We start from the raw sequence: 19084 nt of genomic DNA on the forward strand, positions 1-19084 counted from the left end.
TAAACGTAGGTTTACACGTTTGTATCAAATTTTATCAAAATCGGATCATTTTTGCTCGAGTTATCGTGCTAACGGACACACACATATATATATATATATATATATATGAATTTGAACGGATGCTATTTTTGGCCTCTAGGGACCTCAAAACGAAAAAAATCGGTCCCGGGTCCAGGTCTTACCATGAGTACTACGGTAATAGCTTATTCCCTATATGGGAAATTCGCTAAAAAGTGCCTGAACTTTCTCATTATTGAGCCGGCAACTTTTTGATTGTTAGGTGATCACTACGACACCGCTACCATGCTATTTTAATGTTGTTTATGACCTAAGAAGATCCTTTGTAATCTAAAAAGGCCTTTTTAGATTACAAAGCAATGTTTAAGTCTGGATTTATTTGCCCTTAATCTTGTTTTGAAGTAAATTGTTCCAACGAACGTTTTGAGCCATTGACTAAAAATGATTAGATAAAACGTACAGTATTTGCAAGTCAGAGATTTGAAATTGAAAGAGATTTGCAAATCTTACAACTTACAATCCTCAAAAGTCATAAAAACCCATACCAAAAATGTCTTCAATCATTTTAATATTAGATGTCGAAAAGTGGATTGCCACTTGGTGGTATGAAATCGTTCTGGAAGTAAACATGCTGTATGTCATTACCACGAGCATTGCTTCTTTCGGAGACGTGACTTTAAGATGAGAATATGAAGATGTGACTTTGATGGATGGCATATGACATTTTGTAGTGGGGATTTTGATGAAACAGCCCATATCGAAAATGTTTGAGTAAAATGGTTGAATAGAAATGTTTTTAGAATATAAAATATAGTAGGCCTATTCAGTACTCATTCCAGGATATTTTTAGGTGAGGAACAACATATGTTGTTTTAATCAAAAACATTTCGACTAACCGGATTTTTAAATGGAGTTCTTGAAGTTTAAAAACAAAATCTTCACCAAGTAGTTCACCATATAGAAATCGACATAACTAACTATAGCTCCTTATAATAATATCGGTAACGGTATATTGAAATTGTTTGTTAATTTCTCTCTATTGTTAACTTATTTATACCTAACATTAACCAGAATCTTTGTTGTTAAATAATGTTTTTTTTCCCGCTGTCACCTGACAAAGTTGCATTTCTTGCACTAATCATAGCTCAGAATGTTGCTAACTGCTGCATTTACTTAATTAGCCGCACTCTTTTTCCGCATTCCAGTATTCCAACCAAACAAAACAAAACAGCGTGCTTTTATTGGGCACGTAATACGTGTACGCTTGAAAATAAGTTGGCAACACTTAAAGATGTGACGACTACGATCAGCTGGTGCAGCATTTCCCATTTCGTTCAATGTTTGGATTTAACCTAACCTAAAATGTGTTGTACAGTGTTTGAAAGACTATTTTTTTATAAGCTTTATAGTAACTGTAGGAAAAACTCGACTGTAGGAAAAAACTGTGGGAAAAACACTCGAGAAACTTTCCACGTGCAGTAAAGTGCCACTTCGCCCACTAGTTACACCAAAAACTACAGTATTGCTTGAAAATATTTTTATCCAAAAAAATAATATAAAAACAATTTTGAGATTTTCGGAATCATAACAATAGTTCATTAAGTTTACAATGTGATCAGAGTTCAGATGTTGTACAAGTAAAATTTACTTAGCTTTTACAATATGAGTAATATTTTACAAATATAATGTATTTAGGTTATTGCCTTGACAAAATAATGCCTAAAGTAATAAACAAAATTTAAGCCGTAATTAACTTCTTATTTCTTCAGAGTTTACTCGATTATACCAACTTATACATGCTTCTTAGATTTATAATGAGTATTTGATCTTTATATGATACAACAATTAAACATCACCTAATTTTATAAGTTCCTAATTCAAAATTTCTTTTTACAGATAGAAAATAATCCTTGAACATGGCAGATGAAGAAGCTGCGCCCCCCGAGGCAGCCCCTGAGGAGGCTCCACCAGCTGAAGCCCCCGCCGAGGCTACAGAGGCGCCCGCTGAGCCACCCTCAGACGCGCCACCAGCAGACGCGCCACCTGCCGACGGAGCACCCCCTGCGGAGGGTGGAGAGGGAGCTCCGGCTGATGGGGCGCCACCTGCTGAGGGCGCTGATCCCGCTGCGCCGGCCGAGCCTCCAGTGCCCGCAGGACCCCCTCCACCACCAGTAGACGAGGTAACGGAAGTCGTCATATTGTATTTGGAACTTGATGCTACGCTGTGAAGGATATTTAAATTTGTCTCTAGTCGGATTAGTGTTCACATCAATATTTGTTTTTTTTGGATGGAAATTGAAATTTGTTTAGAGAGTTTAAATTGTATTTATAATTTTGAGATCCAATCAATATCTTTAATTTTTTTGTTTTTCATTCAATTCTCCCAAAGATTTTTAAGTTAACTTTGATGGGCCTAGTTAGATGATTAAATAAACATGTTTTCAATTGGTCAATTTGTCATGCTGAATTATATTTTGTGTCATTTGACTCATTTAAATACAAAAAGTACCGAATTCTACCATGTACATAATTTTATTTTTAAGGGTTATTATTTGAAAACTATTAACACTCCGTTTTAAAATGTGTTAGATGAAATGTGTTTAATTGTGTATTACGAATGTGATTTATTTCCCTTTTGCATCATATTCATACGTATTTTTTTTTTGTTATTCTGTTTACCACTGTTTCAGCTGTCTAGAAATTCTAGAAATCGTTATCACTTAATTAAATTAAATATGTTAAATTGTGAGAAGTTGTACTTTTACTCAGGTATAACAGTAGGATTTAAAATATATTATTGGTGTTTAACAAAATTATTATATTTACCTTTTGATTAACTATGTATAACAACCGTGCGTCCTTCTAACGTATGTATGTTCTCAAAGAAGCACGGTATCTTACTCCTCTGTGGCGTATAACTTTAAATTAATTATAGCTTTGAAAAATGTTAAATCACAAACTTTCAATATTCAATTTATTAAATCTTACTACACCAATGGAAATCGAAGTTAGGATATGCTGACCCCAATGTCAAAATTAAGTACCAAAGTAGTTCCGAGTTTTGAATGGGCTTCAATGAAACTCTAACAGTGATTCCCTTGTTGCAGAAAGAGCTGGCTGCAATGTTGGTAAGTTTCAAACTCATTGGTAATTACCATCAACTTAGTTCGATTGGCAGTTAGAAGTTTTGCTCGAGAGTTACTCTCATTGTTTGTGACCCGACTCCTACATGTGTTGGCATCTCTTTTGTTCGACTTGTCATACTTCAATGAGCATAATAAGCTTGCAAACAACATCGTTGGCTCCAAACTTTTAATAACATTTCTACAAATGTCATCATTTATATTTAAGGAAATGTTAGTTTTAACTTCACCAATCAGTTGGTGCTGGAATGTTTATTGGAAAAGTATTTATCTTTAACCTATTTTTGAGAAAATTGAATTGTTTTACGAAATTTAGCCTTGATAAAGAATTATACATTTTATAACCTTTTGGAACTTTTATGGAACCTCTGAAGTAAAATTTAAAATTCAAGTATTTTCCAAGATTCTTCTGTAATCTGTATCAATATATTACTCGTTAAATTGTTCTTGATAATATCGTACGGTAACATTAATATAACTTAGTAACAATAATTAATTTAATATAAGATTATTACTACACTCTCTTAAAGTCTTGTATAAAAATAAAGATATTCCTTTATTCTATAGCGAATGGCGTAGGCAGATGGCTAAAGAAAAGGTTATGCACGAGCATTAAATTAATTTTAAATTGTAAAAAATAAGAGGTTTATTTCTCTACTTATGAATACTACGTAAAAGAACTATACAAGTAAATTACAATATTTAATCAAGTATTTTAATGCCATCATAGCCAGATCAATTTATGTATGGTTTTATGAAAATAGTTAACCAGGGAAAGTATTATGTCAAAACTTTGATAAACCAAGTTAATATGTTTAAGAATGAATCATACATTTTAGATTTTGGTTTTCAATGGTAGTGTTACCATTGGATATACCATAGTCTCATGCATAAGTTATGCATGAGACTAAATACAATCTTGGTTCCTAAAATCCTATTAGGATTACACAATTTCCATGCATTTCAAGGAGGGATGAGGGCTTAATCTTGTCGGATTTTCAAAACTAACAAACTGAAATGTAATATCCGGTGCAAAATTACACTGTAACCTTGACAGCTTTCTTATATATAGTGGCCATGCATCGAAATGAAGAAATGATATAATTTTACTAACCTTTGCATTTATAATACAAATACAAATTTAGTATTTAAAAGTGTTACCAAAATTATTACTTTATACATGGTTATTCAAATGTGTCATTGTTAGTACTCATTGGTATGGTAATTATACTAAAAAATATACCATTCAATAAAATTGTTGCAGTGACTGTGACTTTGCTAAAATACGTCATAGAATATTGAATTAGTTTTTTAGGTGAACTAAAATGAAATATTAAAGCTCAACGCTCTCCGCTGCTGTTGGATCTCTTGAAATATGTTATTCCATTAATAGAATATCACGTTATTCTAAGATCTAGGATGATAGTGAATATTGAATGTGAATACACATAAGATTCATTGATTTTATTTTTTTGTTTTCAGAAAAAACAACGGGAGGAAGAGGTAATTATAGCCTTTGTTCTTGATTCGAATTAAGCATATTTAGTGTTCTATTGATATAGATAAGTAAGTGTCTCATTATTATATAAATGAAACCTTAGAAAACATAATTCATTGACCTATAAAATAAATCAAAATGATTATCTTTTAGTAGAGGATTTAATATTTACAATAAAATCCAATTTTATTCTAGAAACATTTAAAAAGTTTTAATAAATGAACAAAACTACATACATTAAACAAAACATATTCATAGAACAAAACTTATTTGATTTGATTTCATGAGATTCTAAAGACACACCCAGAATGCGATAAAATTATTTTGTTGCTACGTGCGTTACTCACCACAAATCCTCTTCCATTTTCAAAGAATTTCATTAATTGTTAAATGTATTGATTATTCTAGTCCAACTTCCACCTCTTGATTGGAATTGTTTTAAGAATGTTATTTAATAATTACTTCAAGCTTGATTTATTGTTTTCCAGGAGGAAATGCGCAAGAAGATCGCGATTGAGATGCGTAAAGCGGAGTTAAGAGCCAAGATGGAGGAAGCTTCCAAGGCTAGGAGGGCCAAGAAGGGCTTCATGACACCAGAGCGTAAGAAGAAACTCAGGGTAAGAATTTGAGACAGTTTTTTTTTCGAATTCTTGTAAAATATTTACCCATAATTGTATGGAGTTAGTATAGAAAGGCATTTATATGCCCTTAAAATCTTCCCCGTTGAGAAGCCCTTTATAAAATCTTACTTCTTAGCTGATTTAGATCCTTTATACTAGCTGGAAAAGAATAGTAGATTTTCATTTCTATTATTGGGAAAAGGTTCTTCTTCTTGCTCAGCATATATGTGACAAGTAATTAAATTTTTGGTGTAAACAATCGTCAATACGTTTTAGTTTGAATTAAAAGTTCATAATTCATAAATGTTTTTGGTCCTGCTGCACATTTTCCCCGATTTGCAATACAGGTCTTGGCGGGTTTATTTTAGTAAAAAGTTACCAACCGAAATTTGCTTGGGCATATATGGTTTTATTTTCTTTGATGGTATTTAGACTTAAATGGAATCACGCATGTCTAAAACACTTTCAAATTTTTTTCACATTCTCTTTGAACGAATCTTGGCACAAAAAAGTTTTTTATCAATCATCCGTAGCGTTTCTGTTAAATCATTTTCGTTTGTGACAAACTACTAAAGGTAACAGTGCCACTCCTCTAACTTCCTTTTAAAACGTATGACCTTTTTTGAATGCTATTATTTCTAACCTTCTTAGCTCTGACATATTAAGAAAAGCTTATCACTTTAAAAAAGTTTGTTTCTGTAACAGCACTTTTACTTATGTTTTATCTTTCACAGCTTTTCATTCGCAAGAAGGCAACTGAAGAAATTCAGAAGGAGAAGGAGCGACAGGCGGAACAGAGGTTGAGGATCATCGAAGAACGATGCGGAGAACCAGAGGACCTTGAATGGGGGATGGAAGGTATCTTAACATATACTGTTATGTTGTTAATTAACTTACTATTCAACATCTTTTACGAATTCATAAGCAGTGAATATTTTGTCGAAATGTATAAATGAAGGGAATAGTGGCTTGTCTTACAGTTGGAGCGCGAGCTACGGTCCTCAGGGCCTACGGTAGTCACAACACATTACAGATTGATTTTACTTTCTCCCCGTATACATAGTACATTGGGAAAGTATTTTCATCAACATTTTCGAGTTAGATTTTTTGTAAACTTCAATTAATATTAGATATGTTATGTCCCTTTCAACGCTGAGCAAAAATGTACAACCCCCAATGCTGTAAAAATTACGTTTCGAAAGTTTACTCATAAAACATTATAGTTATTCTCACCCCTTGCCCATTATAAGGGGTTTTGACAAGCTAATGGGGGAAAGTATGTGTTAGATCGCTGATGCCCTTTAGTTACCTGTGTAATTATTTGGTGACCCAATAGTCAGGCCTCCCCAATATGTTTTTATACTTTTAAAGAAAAAGATATATTAGCAAGGGAGCTTCCTCTGTAATAGAGAACTCCTACAGCTGAAAGTAATGAAATAATCTTTTCAGAAAAATAATTTATAATTACCAGTCAATTAATTCAAATATATTTAAATATATCTTTATAACTTTAGAATATTGTTGCGGGCTTGACAGGTTCTTACAATAAAAACTTGGCGATTTTATAATACCTTTTTTATTTACACGTATTATTCTCTATTTACAAATATTAAAATTACCTAACAACTAACTAACCCTATCTAAACCTAGCTAATGCCTATTCTAATTTACAATGTTTCTACTTACAGCTAGCCTCTACAGGATTTATCACTACTTCTGTTACAACACTGTCACTACACTGTCACTAGTGTCACTACACTGTCACTAGTGTCACTACACTGTCTCTACACCGTCACTACACTGCGGCACTGCCACTAGCACTAGCACTGGTCACTAACACCGACGGGCGGTTGCTGCGCCGATTCTCGGAAGACTCAACTCAACTCAACTGCCGTGGGCCGGAAGACGGTCCCTTATATAAGTTTGCCGTGGAACATTCTGGAGACCCCTAGTAGCCTAAACAAAGGTGTTTACGCCATAGAACGGTAGAAGTTTCTGGGCCCCTATTGAGGTAGTCCGTTGACATGGGTCTATTGTCTGTCACTGGCACGTTCGGAGAAATCCGTGTAGACAAACAATCCTTTTGAGACGGCGCCTGGCTATTGTTGCGCGGGGCTCCTGACTTGTAACAATATTTTACTCCAGCTCCCATGCCAACGTTGTAGGTACAACTTGAAATGTGGTTAGAATGAATTGTTTCTACCATGGTCGAAGCTAAAAAATAATGCTTATCTAATTTAAAATGTTTAAATATGTTATAACCATTTTCTAACAATTCCAGAGGACATTGCGGAGGTCTGTGAGGAATACTGGAACAGACTCTATCGACTGGAAGGCGCCAAATGGGAACTCGAACGACAATTTATGTTCCAAGCTTATGTGGTACGTGTGGAAGCGACATAAAACACACAATTACTCCTACAATTCTGTCGAAATAACTCAATTTGAAGTATAACTAGCCCAAGTTTGACCCAAACCAAAAGTACAGTACTTTTCAAGTTTGTGTTTTACTGTCAAACTACAATACATAGATCTGAGTGTAATTTTTATGATTTCGAGATGTTTTATGGTTGTTTTTCGAAGTCAATTGGCTGGAACTTAAGATGTATGTGCTTAAACATTACAATACTGGCTGGGTAGCCGAGTGCTTATACTACTCACCTCACAATCAAAAGGTCACCGGTTCTATTCTAAACAAAGTTAGTAGCTTTTCGATGGTTTCAAACTGGACCCAGCTATCCCTGACCATTGGTTTTAAATAAATGGTCTGTCTAATGAAACAGCTCTGCAACGAAGTGAAACAGATCATCTCACTCATCTCTTATACTTGGGTTAGAGTACATATCTATGTGGCGTCCCCATCTCAATTGGTTATTGATAATAATTTATCAAAAATATTGATACTAGTGTTCTAAACTTCAACTACACAAGCGTTTGTTTTATTTTATTTTATTTTTTTTTTGTTCTGTATGATTTTCATCACTATTTAAAATATCAAATCACATGATAGATTCAAGATATCAGATGTTTCAGCTTGACTACTGACTAACTTAATTCTTGTGTAGGAAGTTTATATTTTAAGGTAATATTTTAGACCCTAACGTAGTACATTAAAGTAGTCCCACCCACCTAACTTTGTGACTAATTACGGTTTACTTAATTATTTCATATTACAGTACTTAAACATTTAGATGGAAAAATGATCAAATAGATTAAACCTCTAATTATATTGAGAAGGTATTTTCGTTCTAGACTAATCCGTACATATCATGTAAACAACTCAAAATTTACTTTTAATGACTTTGACTTTCCATGAATACATAATGAATAGTGTATTAATGAAGTTTCTACTGGCCTAAGCCAACGAAATCTTAATTTACTCCCTAAATTACGTTACCCTAAGAAACAATAATTTTACGTTCTGAATGCATTACTTAAAATAACGTTTCATAGTATATACCGTTCCGCAACATGATGAGAAAATCTACGGTATAACTACATATATAAACAGCATGGAATTTATTTATATTTATCAAATTATTTTTGTATGTTTATTTTGCAGATTGAAGAAATCACTTCTCAAGTAAACGACCTACGAGGAAAGTTGTGAGTATTTAATTTTATTCCACATGTATAAAATCCTGTTAAATAATATATTAAATTTAAAGCTAAAAGCCTAATAAAGATATGTTATTTGGATTTTTTTCGTCGAAACCATTAATTGGATTGTTTACAATATATTGTACTATAACTGTTTGACAGGAAAATGAGATATTTATTGATTTAAGAGGCTTGAAGCTTCGATTATATAACACACTTATTATATAACAAACAACATATATAAACTGCGCATTAGGTTTACAATAGAAAAAAGCGCTGAATTGAATTTATTGGAAGAATTCGATGAAAACCTGCTGTCTCGTTTTGTTGTTTAGAAAGTGTAATAGTAAATATTTTAAGTTATATTACTTTCTCTCGGCTTAGTACTGAGTCTATTGCTGGAAGCTTTAAACTGAGATGAAAGACTAAATTTAACACAGTCAAGTAATATTTTGTGTTGGCTCTTATTATTTTTTTATATTTTTTACAGCATTCCTTATACAGTTATCATCATTTCCAAAAATAACCAACAAAATTGCATCACTTTAACTTTCTCTTGAACAATGTGTTTTTTATATACCATATTATTCCATAAGATGGATTTTCTTGTATCAACCCATCTTACCAGCACATTTAAAAATTTTACACAAAGTTATTTAACGTGATATATTAGAAATTAATAACAATATGAGCAAGCGGTGTCTTCTTCGATACAAGTAGAAGGACCCATTTCTAGGAATTACTCATAATTTTTAACGTTTAAAATCCTTTGTTTTAAGAGCGTTGAGAAAATTTTTAAATGTGTCGATAGGAGGTAAATTGTTTGGTCCTTCCTACGTCAATTTGTTATAGAATTGTATTCATCAATGTATTTAAAAATTGAACGTTTTAGTTTAATGAGTTCAAATTTGTTAAACGTTTCATGAGAAACAATTAATGTGTGCTTATATCATTACAGCCAAAAGCCAGTATTAAAGAAGGTGTCCAAGTATGAAAATAAATTCGCTAAGCTTCAGAGGAAAGCAGCAGAATACAACTTCAGAAACCAATTGAAGATGGTCAAGAAGCCAGACTTTATCCTGAAGGATGAAGAGGTAAATTTTCCAAAGAATTCTTGTACATTTGAAGCTAAGTAAAAAGTAATGTATTAATTTATTAAGAACAATAATTATATTGAAACAGTAAATATTCATATTATTATTACAATTATATTTATTTATTGGGTTTTGGTCATCACATAACCTGCAAAAAAAGTTTCCTTAAATGCAAAACTCAGCTTTATATTACGCAAATACCTTTTACTTTTGTAAACATTGAACTAAAAAAGGTAATTTTACAATGTTTTAGCCTACTTAACAACTTTATTTTCTTTCCAGAAAAAGAAAAGGGTGAGAATTGCTGTAGGGTGGTGAGTAAATTAATTTAATTGAACTGGAACAGAAGGATAACTTTGGCTGTTTTGCTTCGCAGTAAGAAATGTTTTTGGACATAAAACGCCCAAAGCATTAGGTTATTGACTTTGGTCATTGCCACTTAATTGGATGCTTACTTCACAAACAACTGTGCCTCGTGTACGCTATTTAATTTCCATTTAACAAAAATGGTCCATGTCTTTTTTCAAGCCCTGGAAAATGTAATAATTGTCTAAAATACTCAGATGAAACAACACCATAGTACTTTGAACAAGTTTGCGGCTAGTTCCGCTTTCTTCCTGTGTCAAAACCAAGCAAGATATTATAAAATATGTTTCTTTGCGGTTTATTGGTAACAAAATAACCAAACAAATTTAAGTTTTTTTTTAGGATTCATATTGTTACGCCAACTACAAAAAACACAAAATCTGTAAAGAATACATTCTTTTTTCCCTTGCACGTATATATTTCATTCAAGTCCCATTAAGTTTATCGCATAGTTATATTTATTCTAGACAATAAACTAAAGCGCTGTAGACATAAATCGCATTAAAGAATAAGACAATATCAGTTTTGCCACTAAAATAAATAAAACACCACTGCAGATGAATATAAATACTGTATTTAACTAATGTACACAATATCTAGGAGGCAGAGGAAAAGAAGGTGGCAGAGGAGAAGGCTGCGGCGGGAGAGGGCGCCGAGGTTGCGCCAGCGCCAGTAGACGGCGCCGCACCAGTAGAAGGAGCGCCACCTGCGGCCGAGGGAGAGAAACCTGCAGAGGGTATAGTGAAACAACCCTTAACATACATAGCATACAAGCTGGAGAGTGAGCTGGTCTAGTGGTTAGAGCGCGGGACTTCGGTCCCTGAGGTCCCGGGTCCCAATCCCATCAAATCACCAATGAATTTTACCTAAGTGATAATGCTACAACCCATAGGTTTAGCCTGAAGTAATGTAAAAAACAATCCCAGGCTCGTGCCTAAGTTAACATTAAGTTCACGAACAAAATTAATATCGGTAAAACAATAATAAGTTAACTGTGATATCTACATAATATAGAACAAATTTGTTTCCTACTAACTTAATTTTATAATAATTCAAACATATGTTAATTTATAAACAAACATAAAAAATCATAGTTTATTTACCTGATATTATGTTGTTACCAAAGGCTGAAGATGGGTTTTGATGAAAACTCAATAAATTTATTATACCACTACTATGTATATTTCTTTATATTATATTTATTTCTGTATATTGGTAAGAGCAAGTTCTTGTAAATGTCCACAGGATTAGCGTAAAAATATAAGGAAGTTTTTGAAGTCGTATTTTCTTAAAGATTATTCATGTAAAAGCGTCTAAGTTGCAGATTCAAAAGTCGTTCATAAATACTGCAACAAAATATTGTGCTTCAGTTTGTGTTTATGTAGAGACAACTTCTTCAATTCTGTAGAATAGTTTTTTTTTGTTTTTTTTACTTGCATGTTTCTTTATATGGAAATCTACCATAAAGCAATAAATATAGCAGAGAGGCGATAACTCTAATCTACTCACTTCAATGTTTATCAATTTATATTTATTTTTATAAAGCTAATCTTGGCAGAGAAAGATTGTAGCCTATGTTAGTGTCAACCTTTTGTTAAGTAAAAAAAAAATTAAAATTTCCCCTTATTCTAGGAGCGCCACCTGCCGAGGGAGAACCCCCAGTGGAAGGCGCCCCACCACCTGCCGAAGGTGCGCCACCAGCAGAAGGAGCGCCACCAGTCGAGGCACCACCACCAGAACCTGTAGAGCCACCACCCCCACCCCCAGAACCAGAACACACCGAGGAGGGTATGTTTGAACAATCGTTATATTAATGTCACGTTATAAATAACAGATTCAATGACAATATTTATGCAAAAGACGTTTTTATACCTGGGGACGAATTCAAAACTTTGAAAACGACAAATTATGTACAAAATATATTCAGACATACGTGTATACCTTTAATTAACCAAATCACTTTTAACCTTGCTTGAATTTTAAAATTTTATACTTGACACTTTTTTGGAAATTTTACTTAAAAATCTTTACATTATTTAATTTACCATTAATATACCATCAATATTTTTCAATATATTGAAACCAACAAATGTTATTTTTATTATTATTTCACTACCAATTAGTACACTATTGGCCAGTAAGATTAAATTCGCCAAACTATACTCTTAATAATATTTTTCGAGTATTACGGTACTTGAAATCATTTAGAATCCAACCTATGCATTTAGCCAATAAGTAACTACTTCGTAGGGAGTAAATAAATACTATATAATAGATAGGGTTTCTAAGATTCGGTACAAAAATCCTGTAAAATATTAAAAACGCTGTTTAATTATTTTATCCTCGCTTTCTCCTCCTATACGGAAAAAAATCTGAACCTAGTATAAGGAGAAAGTATTGATTTCGTCAAAACTTTTGAGTTTGAGATTTGGGGGGATATATCCATTTTGGGTCCCCATGAACCCAGAAAAGTGTCTTTCTAATTTATTAATGTGAGTGTTTGTTTGTGCTTGTTTGTGTGTTTGGATGAGTACAGAGTTACAGACATTTGGTATGTGGGTACAAATCTATGGCATCTCTAGGAGCCTTTTTTATTTCTTTGAAATTTTGATTTTGACCGTGAATTTCACATAAAGTTCCATTAAATAGCTAAATATTACCTCCATAATCTTTACAAATACGACCTAAACGAATATGATTCACATATTTGTTATGTTATAGCCCTTTCAACTCTAAACAAAACACCATAAAATTACAGTTAAGAAGTTATTGAAACTTTCGCGATTTAACCATAAAATATCACAGTTACTCCTACCGCTTACCAATGATAAAGGTAAACAAGCTTAAGGGAGAGAGTATGTGTCAGATCGCTGATCGCTTTTATTTAACCCATGTATCACCTTGGTTTCCAGAATTGTGGCAGTACCTGAAGGAAGCAATTACAACCGCCTGCCCACTGACAGTGGAGGAGTTAGTCAAGAAAATGATAGACACTGTACAACAAGTACCTCCTGGATACCTGAAACCCGTAGTGGAGGCGTCCATCAAGAGATCTCAGAGTTTAGATTTGGGCGGTCTTGGTAAGCAACAAATAAAAAACTGAATAGAAGAGTAAAACAACTGCTCTATGTGCTTATGTGCATGTTTTTGAAACCATTGAGCTTAATCTGGAACGTGCAAAGTCTTTTCTTATTCAGTTAATTTATTTTATATTTGATGTAGGCCTACTTTTGAAGATCACAAATAAAACATAGTTTTCCCAGATCATAGGTCTATTAGTAAATGATTTGGGTATAAAAAACAGTTGATGATAGTCCGAAGAAAGGCGATTAAATAATTAATCGTGTATTACTGTAAAAGTTTGCAATAAAAAGCGTTAAAAAATGACATCAGGGCTCTGTCCCAGTGGCCTTTAAATTCCCCATGTTAAAACATGGAGAAAGTTAAGATATGGAGAAAATATTTGTTTACATTAGTCGAGAAATTAATGCTTGGTGTTTAACCATATTCGAAACTGTTCAGTGGGTATCAGCATTACAGAATACTAGTGCACCTGTTGCTCGAATTCGAGCAGTTGCAAGTATTACAGGTGTTATTTAAGATCTAACAGGATTTCTTGCAACTCAATCCATGGGTATATCACCAGACAATCAAAAGATTTATATATTCCTCAAGCCGGGCTATCAAAATTTATCAAAAGTTATAAATATTTGCAAATAAAACTATTTAATTAACTTCCAATATATTTTAGAAATCAGGAAAGTATTCATTTGTATAGGTCAAAATTATCAGATTGGCTTACAAGTCGTGCTTTTTATTCAGTTGAGGAGTTTTTGCAGAAAGTAGATTTTTCAACGCTTAAATGTGAGGCCGAGCAGTCTTGATGATTCTTTGTTCTTGTTATGGTCTTTTCCCTGTTAATTTCAAAGTTGTTATTATTACTGATGCTTTATCCTTTTAAGATTCTTTTAACTTTATTTTAACATTTTCTGTAGAATATTTAATATATATAACATATGTAACAAAACATTTTGACCTTGTCTATTGTAATGTTTATATTACCAAACGACAATAAAGATTTATTATTATTAGTATTATTATTATTATTTCAAAACGAATAACGGTAAAAATGTCCGATGACTTAAAAGCAACTCAAAGATAATGTAATCAATCACTCCAGTCCAGTTATCGAAACTGAAAACGAACTCACTCTGAAAACGAACGCTTGTTCCACTCCAATTATTGAAACTGATAACGAACTCATTCTGACAACGAACGTTCTTTTGTGTATAATGTGTTTACTATGAACAGCTGTAATCAATACAAATTATTCGTTTGTTTAGTATAAGAAATATATTGGGATTTTGATGGCCTGTGGGGCGAAGCCCGAAGACTTTCATTACAGCAATGCTGGGGGCGTCTACCCAAAAAATACTTAATTTTGACACATGGTTTGTAAAAATCCATCTTTTATTAACGGAGGAGTAGTGTTTCGTAGAAATCGCCTTCACGTATTATACACATAAGGATTAACCATAATGCTATTCATGGCAGCAACTGTATTTTAGTCAGATTGGGGTACGGACTTAGATGGCATGATAACCCCCTTAGACATCGTATTGCTAGGTTGGTCTGGATTTTTAAAATATGGAGATGCATGTGCACAAACTAACGCAGATGTCATTATCAAACTTATACAGTAAGTTCAGAGAGCCAGTTTATTCAAACTAACTTGTTCGATGTCGATGTTCTCACTTCATTTTCCAAACAAATTTAATTTGTTACCATATCTTCAACGAATAACATGAATGACACAGTTTGTGACACTATTGCAGCCCTAGGAGAAGCACCCCCAGCTGATGGCTCAGCACCACCACCAGCTGAAGGGGCGCCACCAGCAGAGGGTGCGGCCCCTGCACCAGTGGCACCGGCAGAGGGTGCTCCTGTGGCTCCTGCGGATGGCGCTGCTCCCCCACCTGCTGACGCAACACCCGCACCTGCCGCTGATGCACCTGCTGAGGCAGCTCCAGCGCCACCAGCCGATGCTGTAGCGCCACCTGCTGACGCACCTCCTGCAGAAGCCGCGGCTGCGCCAGCCGAAGCCGCTCCTGCTGCTGATACTCCCGCACCTGCAGAAGCTCCTGCCCCTCCTGCTGAAGCGCCTGCCACGGAGGCTCCTGCTGAAGCTACCCCCACCCCTGCTGATGCAGCCCCTGCTCCCGAGCCTGCTCCAGCCCCAGCTCCAGAGGCTCCAGGTATTCAACAAGTGCTGTGTGGTACTAACATGTTTGCAGAGAGTCAGTAACAGTTTTTGCAAAAGTCTTTAAATAATCAACACTTTTGCCAACCTTCAAATAATTTTGCATTTCAATTTTCATTAAGTAATTCATCTCATATAGGCATCCTTTCTAGTAGATTTTTAACGTTCAATAAGTACGATAAATAATTTGAAAGTGTCAACAGACATGTATTTATTTTTTGTGACACTTAAGAACAAAGATTTTAAGATTTTAAAGATCATGTTTAGGGTGTGCGTGGGAAACCTTTTTTTACTTTAGATATTTTACTCAATTACTTTTAGATGCCTACTTTTCATCTTTAAACGGATTCACTGCGTCTCATTGTTCCTCATCTCATATCATGTTTGACAGAATGTCCAAACGATGAGTCCAAATATCAACTGCATTTAGAAATATAAGAAATTGGAGAACACTCAGAGCTTCCCCAGTTAATGGAACAGTTATATATAAACTATCAATTACCTAAGCCTATAAGGCCTATCAAAAACAGGCCTATGGTGAGTATGCGGTGTGTTGCAGCGGAGCCTAAGTACAGCGGGCCCATGGTGGCCGCCATATTGGACAACCCTCTGGGCTGGGGCATGGTAGCAGAGAACCAAGTCTAACGATATATCAAAGATCACCGAATCCGACAACGAATCTGCTCAAAAAAAGAGGTGAGGTGACAAAAGTGATGATTGACAAAGATCTTTTTACGGTTTAAAAACAATTTGATTTCTTGTCGTAGTTTTTAAACTTTTTTAGTATTACGTTATACCGCTTTAATTTTTTCTAAATATAAAAAGGTAAATACAACTTAAGTGTTTTCCAATTGCTTTAAAATTGGGGGGTTTGAACGGATCCAAACGATTATTTTACACAGGTTTTTAAAGATTTAACTCAATATCTATTGTTTCGCCTCATCAATTTTTCCACAAATTTTGTTTACCATAGTACTGTACATACTGTAAATAGTGCACTTACTAATTTCTGTGATGAGTACAGATTTGTTCACGTAAGTTTTTTGTATGTTTTACTGGTTGTACATATGTGTATATAGTTTTATTTAATTTTGAGTTGCTCGGTTTACTTAAAGAAGCTGCATTGCCTTTACTTGATTATTTAGTCTTAATTTTAACGGTTTTAAGTTTTATGACTACTAAGGTCATGTTGAATTTTAAAAGTAATCGTTTTCTAGTACCTAGGTAAAACATCCTACAATTAAAACAAATATAATCCTGTACTAGCAGCACATAGACAAGCTTTCCTACTTAAATCATTTCAACCGCACACTATTTTCTTGTATGGGTTTAAATTTGATAAGAAATGCATTTTTAGCTGTAAAACTACTAAGACTTGATATTTTCAGACTCTTGACCAGAAATTAAACCAATAAATATTTATCAATGTGATGAAACTGACTTAAGCTTTTTATGTTATTCTATAAAAATGTCAATCATCATACCAGTCACCTCACCTGTTTTGTGTAACTTTTAACCAAATTATGTAGTTAATATCTTAAAGCAGATATTTTACGTTGGTGTTAGCATGAATGTAACCTAGGCCTACTGCATGTATTTAACCATAACCTCCTCTAATACAAGGCCGGTGTTGATGTGTGGCAACTTCGCATCGGCCGACCGATTGCTACGGCAATAACATGTAATTACAACCGTGCAAGCCTAAACTTTGCACATATGATGCTCCATTATGAATTAGTGCAACAGCTGTTTCGGTAGGCCGTGAATGCGGTGTTGCCACTTTTGTCTTGCCGAAGCATTGTATTAGAAGAGGCCATATTTTAATAATAGTACTTTTTTTTGTTATGAAGATAGAAATGTCTGTAAAAATACGTGTGTTTTTTTGCATGAGTGTAATGTTTATGTGTTAAAATAGATGAATGAGTTTTGATAGGTCAGACACCCATAAATGTTGCTTACGTTTGACAAGAAATTCTAATGTTTGAGCCGTGTACTTGTCCACTATCCTTTACTACATCCATCTAGTGGACTTTTATATTAAAAAGTATACAAATGATTATTATTTTCTTACTTCATTTTTAAACTACTTCTGCAAATAATTTATGTAATTCAATTGTGAAACATTTTGTGTTACTTTTATTGCATTTATTTTTATTTGGTTGTTCTTTTAAATTATTTTTCACATTGCATGTGTTTGTTGTTTGTTTCGTATTGGTAATTAATTTGTATTCTGTTATTAGTACTTTAAAAAAGCTTTAAGATGGAAAAAGTAAGTTTTTATGGGTATGATATTTTTCAATAAGTTCAATTAAAAAAAAAACTATGATTTTTCCCTTATCAATAAATTTAGTGTTTACAAGCCAAGCAAACAAGTTGTTTACATAGCCTCTTTGAACTACACCATGGTCTAATAAGTCAAAATTACATGCTTTTGTTCTTATTGGATACGAAATAAAAATCAAATACTGCCTGCTCAGACTCAAAAACTGCATAATATACTGTAAGCTTCATCTTTACCAAACTATTGTATTTATTTGACTATTATGTTAATTTAACTAAAACTTTTACCCCATAATAATAGAAAATGTAATCCCTACATGGGGGATTACTTTAATGGTAATGGGGTCTGATAGTAACCAAATGGCCATGAAATGGATATTAATATCCCACAATTTTAATGTTTCACAAACGTTTATTTTCGTCAAGTAACTAGCAAGACATTATTAATTTTTACAAAGCATTTGTTGTGAATGTCAAATGCCAACTCTTTTGCTGTGTGATATTTGATATATGATATTTGTTCTAAGATATTTGATATACGATATGTGATATATGATATTGTGTTTCAGCCTAAACTACTCGATATCTCGTTCGAATTCGACTTCACTTATGGCTGGAGTGAAAAGAGTCATGGTTCGGAAGTTTTAATACGTACCAGTAGTAATGCCAGTTGTTATACATTTTGTAAAATAAGACGATGAAGAATAAAATTGTGTCTTACATTGTAACCAACACTATTATTTTCCCCTAAACCTACTTCATTGACATTTATTGAGCCAGTGGTCACATTCACTTACAAATTTTACAAGTATGAGGTAAATCACCTTTTCAATTTTTACTGGCTTCATTTTTAAAGAAGTTGTCCTATTACTATTTACTAACATATATTTTCAATTGAATGTAAGTGAGTTACTTACTATTATATAACCATATGATACCAAACTCATTACAAAATTTTAACCCTACAAAGAGGATTATAAACCGTGTATGAATTATAAATCAGTTTAATAATTGGATTTTCAAGCAAAGATCCATTTGTTTATCTAGCATATTAAAAGGTTCTGAATGTAGAGATTGAAAAACATTTTTTACATACCGTTTATTGATAAAGTGCAATGCACTTATAGAAAGCAATTTTAATTTCTCATATACTTACTCTTTGAACAAATAAATATTATTTATGTTATTATCCTAATTTCATCTTA

General features: G+C 33.4%; 1 protein-coding gene across 2 annotated transcripts in view; it reads left to right on the forward strand.

The window, feature by feature from the left end:
• The window catches only part of LOC129005103 (tropomyosin-1, isoforms 33/34-like), a 30730-nt gene extending 12123 nt beyond the window's left edge, over positions 1 to 18607 (forward strand). The window contains exons 2-16 of one of the 2 annotated variants that reach the window (XM_054433896.1): positions 1915 to 2198; positions 3126 to 3146; positions 4644 to 4664; positions 5148 to 5276; positions 6014 to 6137; positions 7561 to 7661; positions 8842 to 8885; positions 9838 to 9973; positions 10256 to 10267; positions 10940 to 11075; positions 11972 to 12127; positions 13252 to 13419; positions 15175 to 15594; positions 16159 to 16295; positions 18449 to 18607. In XM_054433896.1, the coding sequence (XP_054289871.1) occupies positions 1935 to 2198; positions 3126 to 3146; positions 4644 to 4664; positions 5148 to 5276; positions 6014 to 6137; positions 7561 to 7661; positions 8842 to 8885; positions 9838 to 9973; positions 10256 to 10267; positions 10940 to 11075; positions 11972 to 12127; positions 13252 to 13419; positions 15175 to 15594; positions 16159 to 16244 (1818 nt within the window). In that variant the 5' untranslated portion in view covers positions 1915 to 1934 and the 3' untranslated portion in view covers positions 16245 to 16295; positions 18449 to 18607. The remainder of the gene's footprint in view (positions 1 to 1914; positions 2199 to 3125; positions 3147 to 4643; positions 4665 to 5147; positions 5277 to 6013; positions 6138 to 7560; positions 7662 to 8841; positions 8886 to 9837; positions 9974 to 10255; positions 10268 to 10939; positions 11076 to 11971; positions 12128 to 13251; positions 13420 to 15174; positions 15595 to 16158; positions 16296 to 18448) is intronic. The other variant, XM_054433897.1, reaches the window with a different exon arrangement.
• Positions 18608 to 19084: the final 477 nt, after the last annotated feature.

Source organism: Macrosteles quadrilineatus, unplaced genomic scaffold (genome assembly GCF_028750875.1).
Source record: "Macrosteles quadrilineatus isolate MER2022 unplaced genomic scaffold, UCM_ALF_1.0 Scaffold_16__1_contigs__length_3527350, whole genome shotgun sequence".
Classification (NCBI taxonomy): Eukaryota; Metazoa; Arthropoda; class Insecta; order Hemiptera; family Cicadellidae; genus Macrosteles; species Macrosteles quadrilineatus.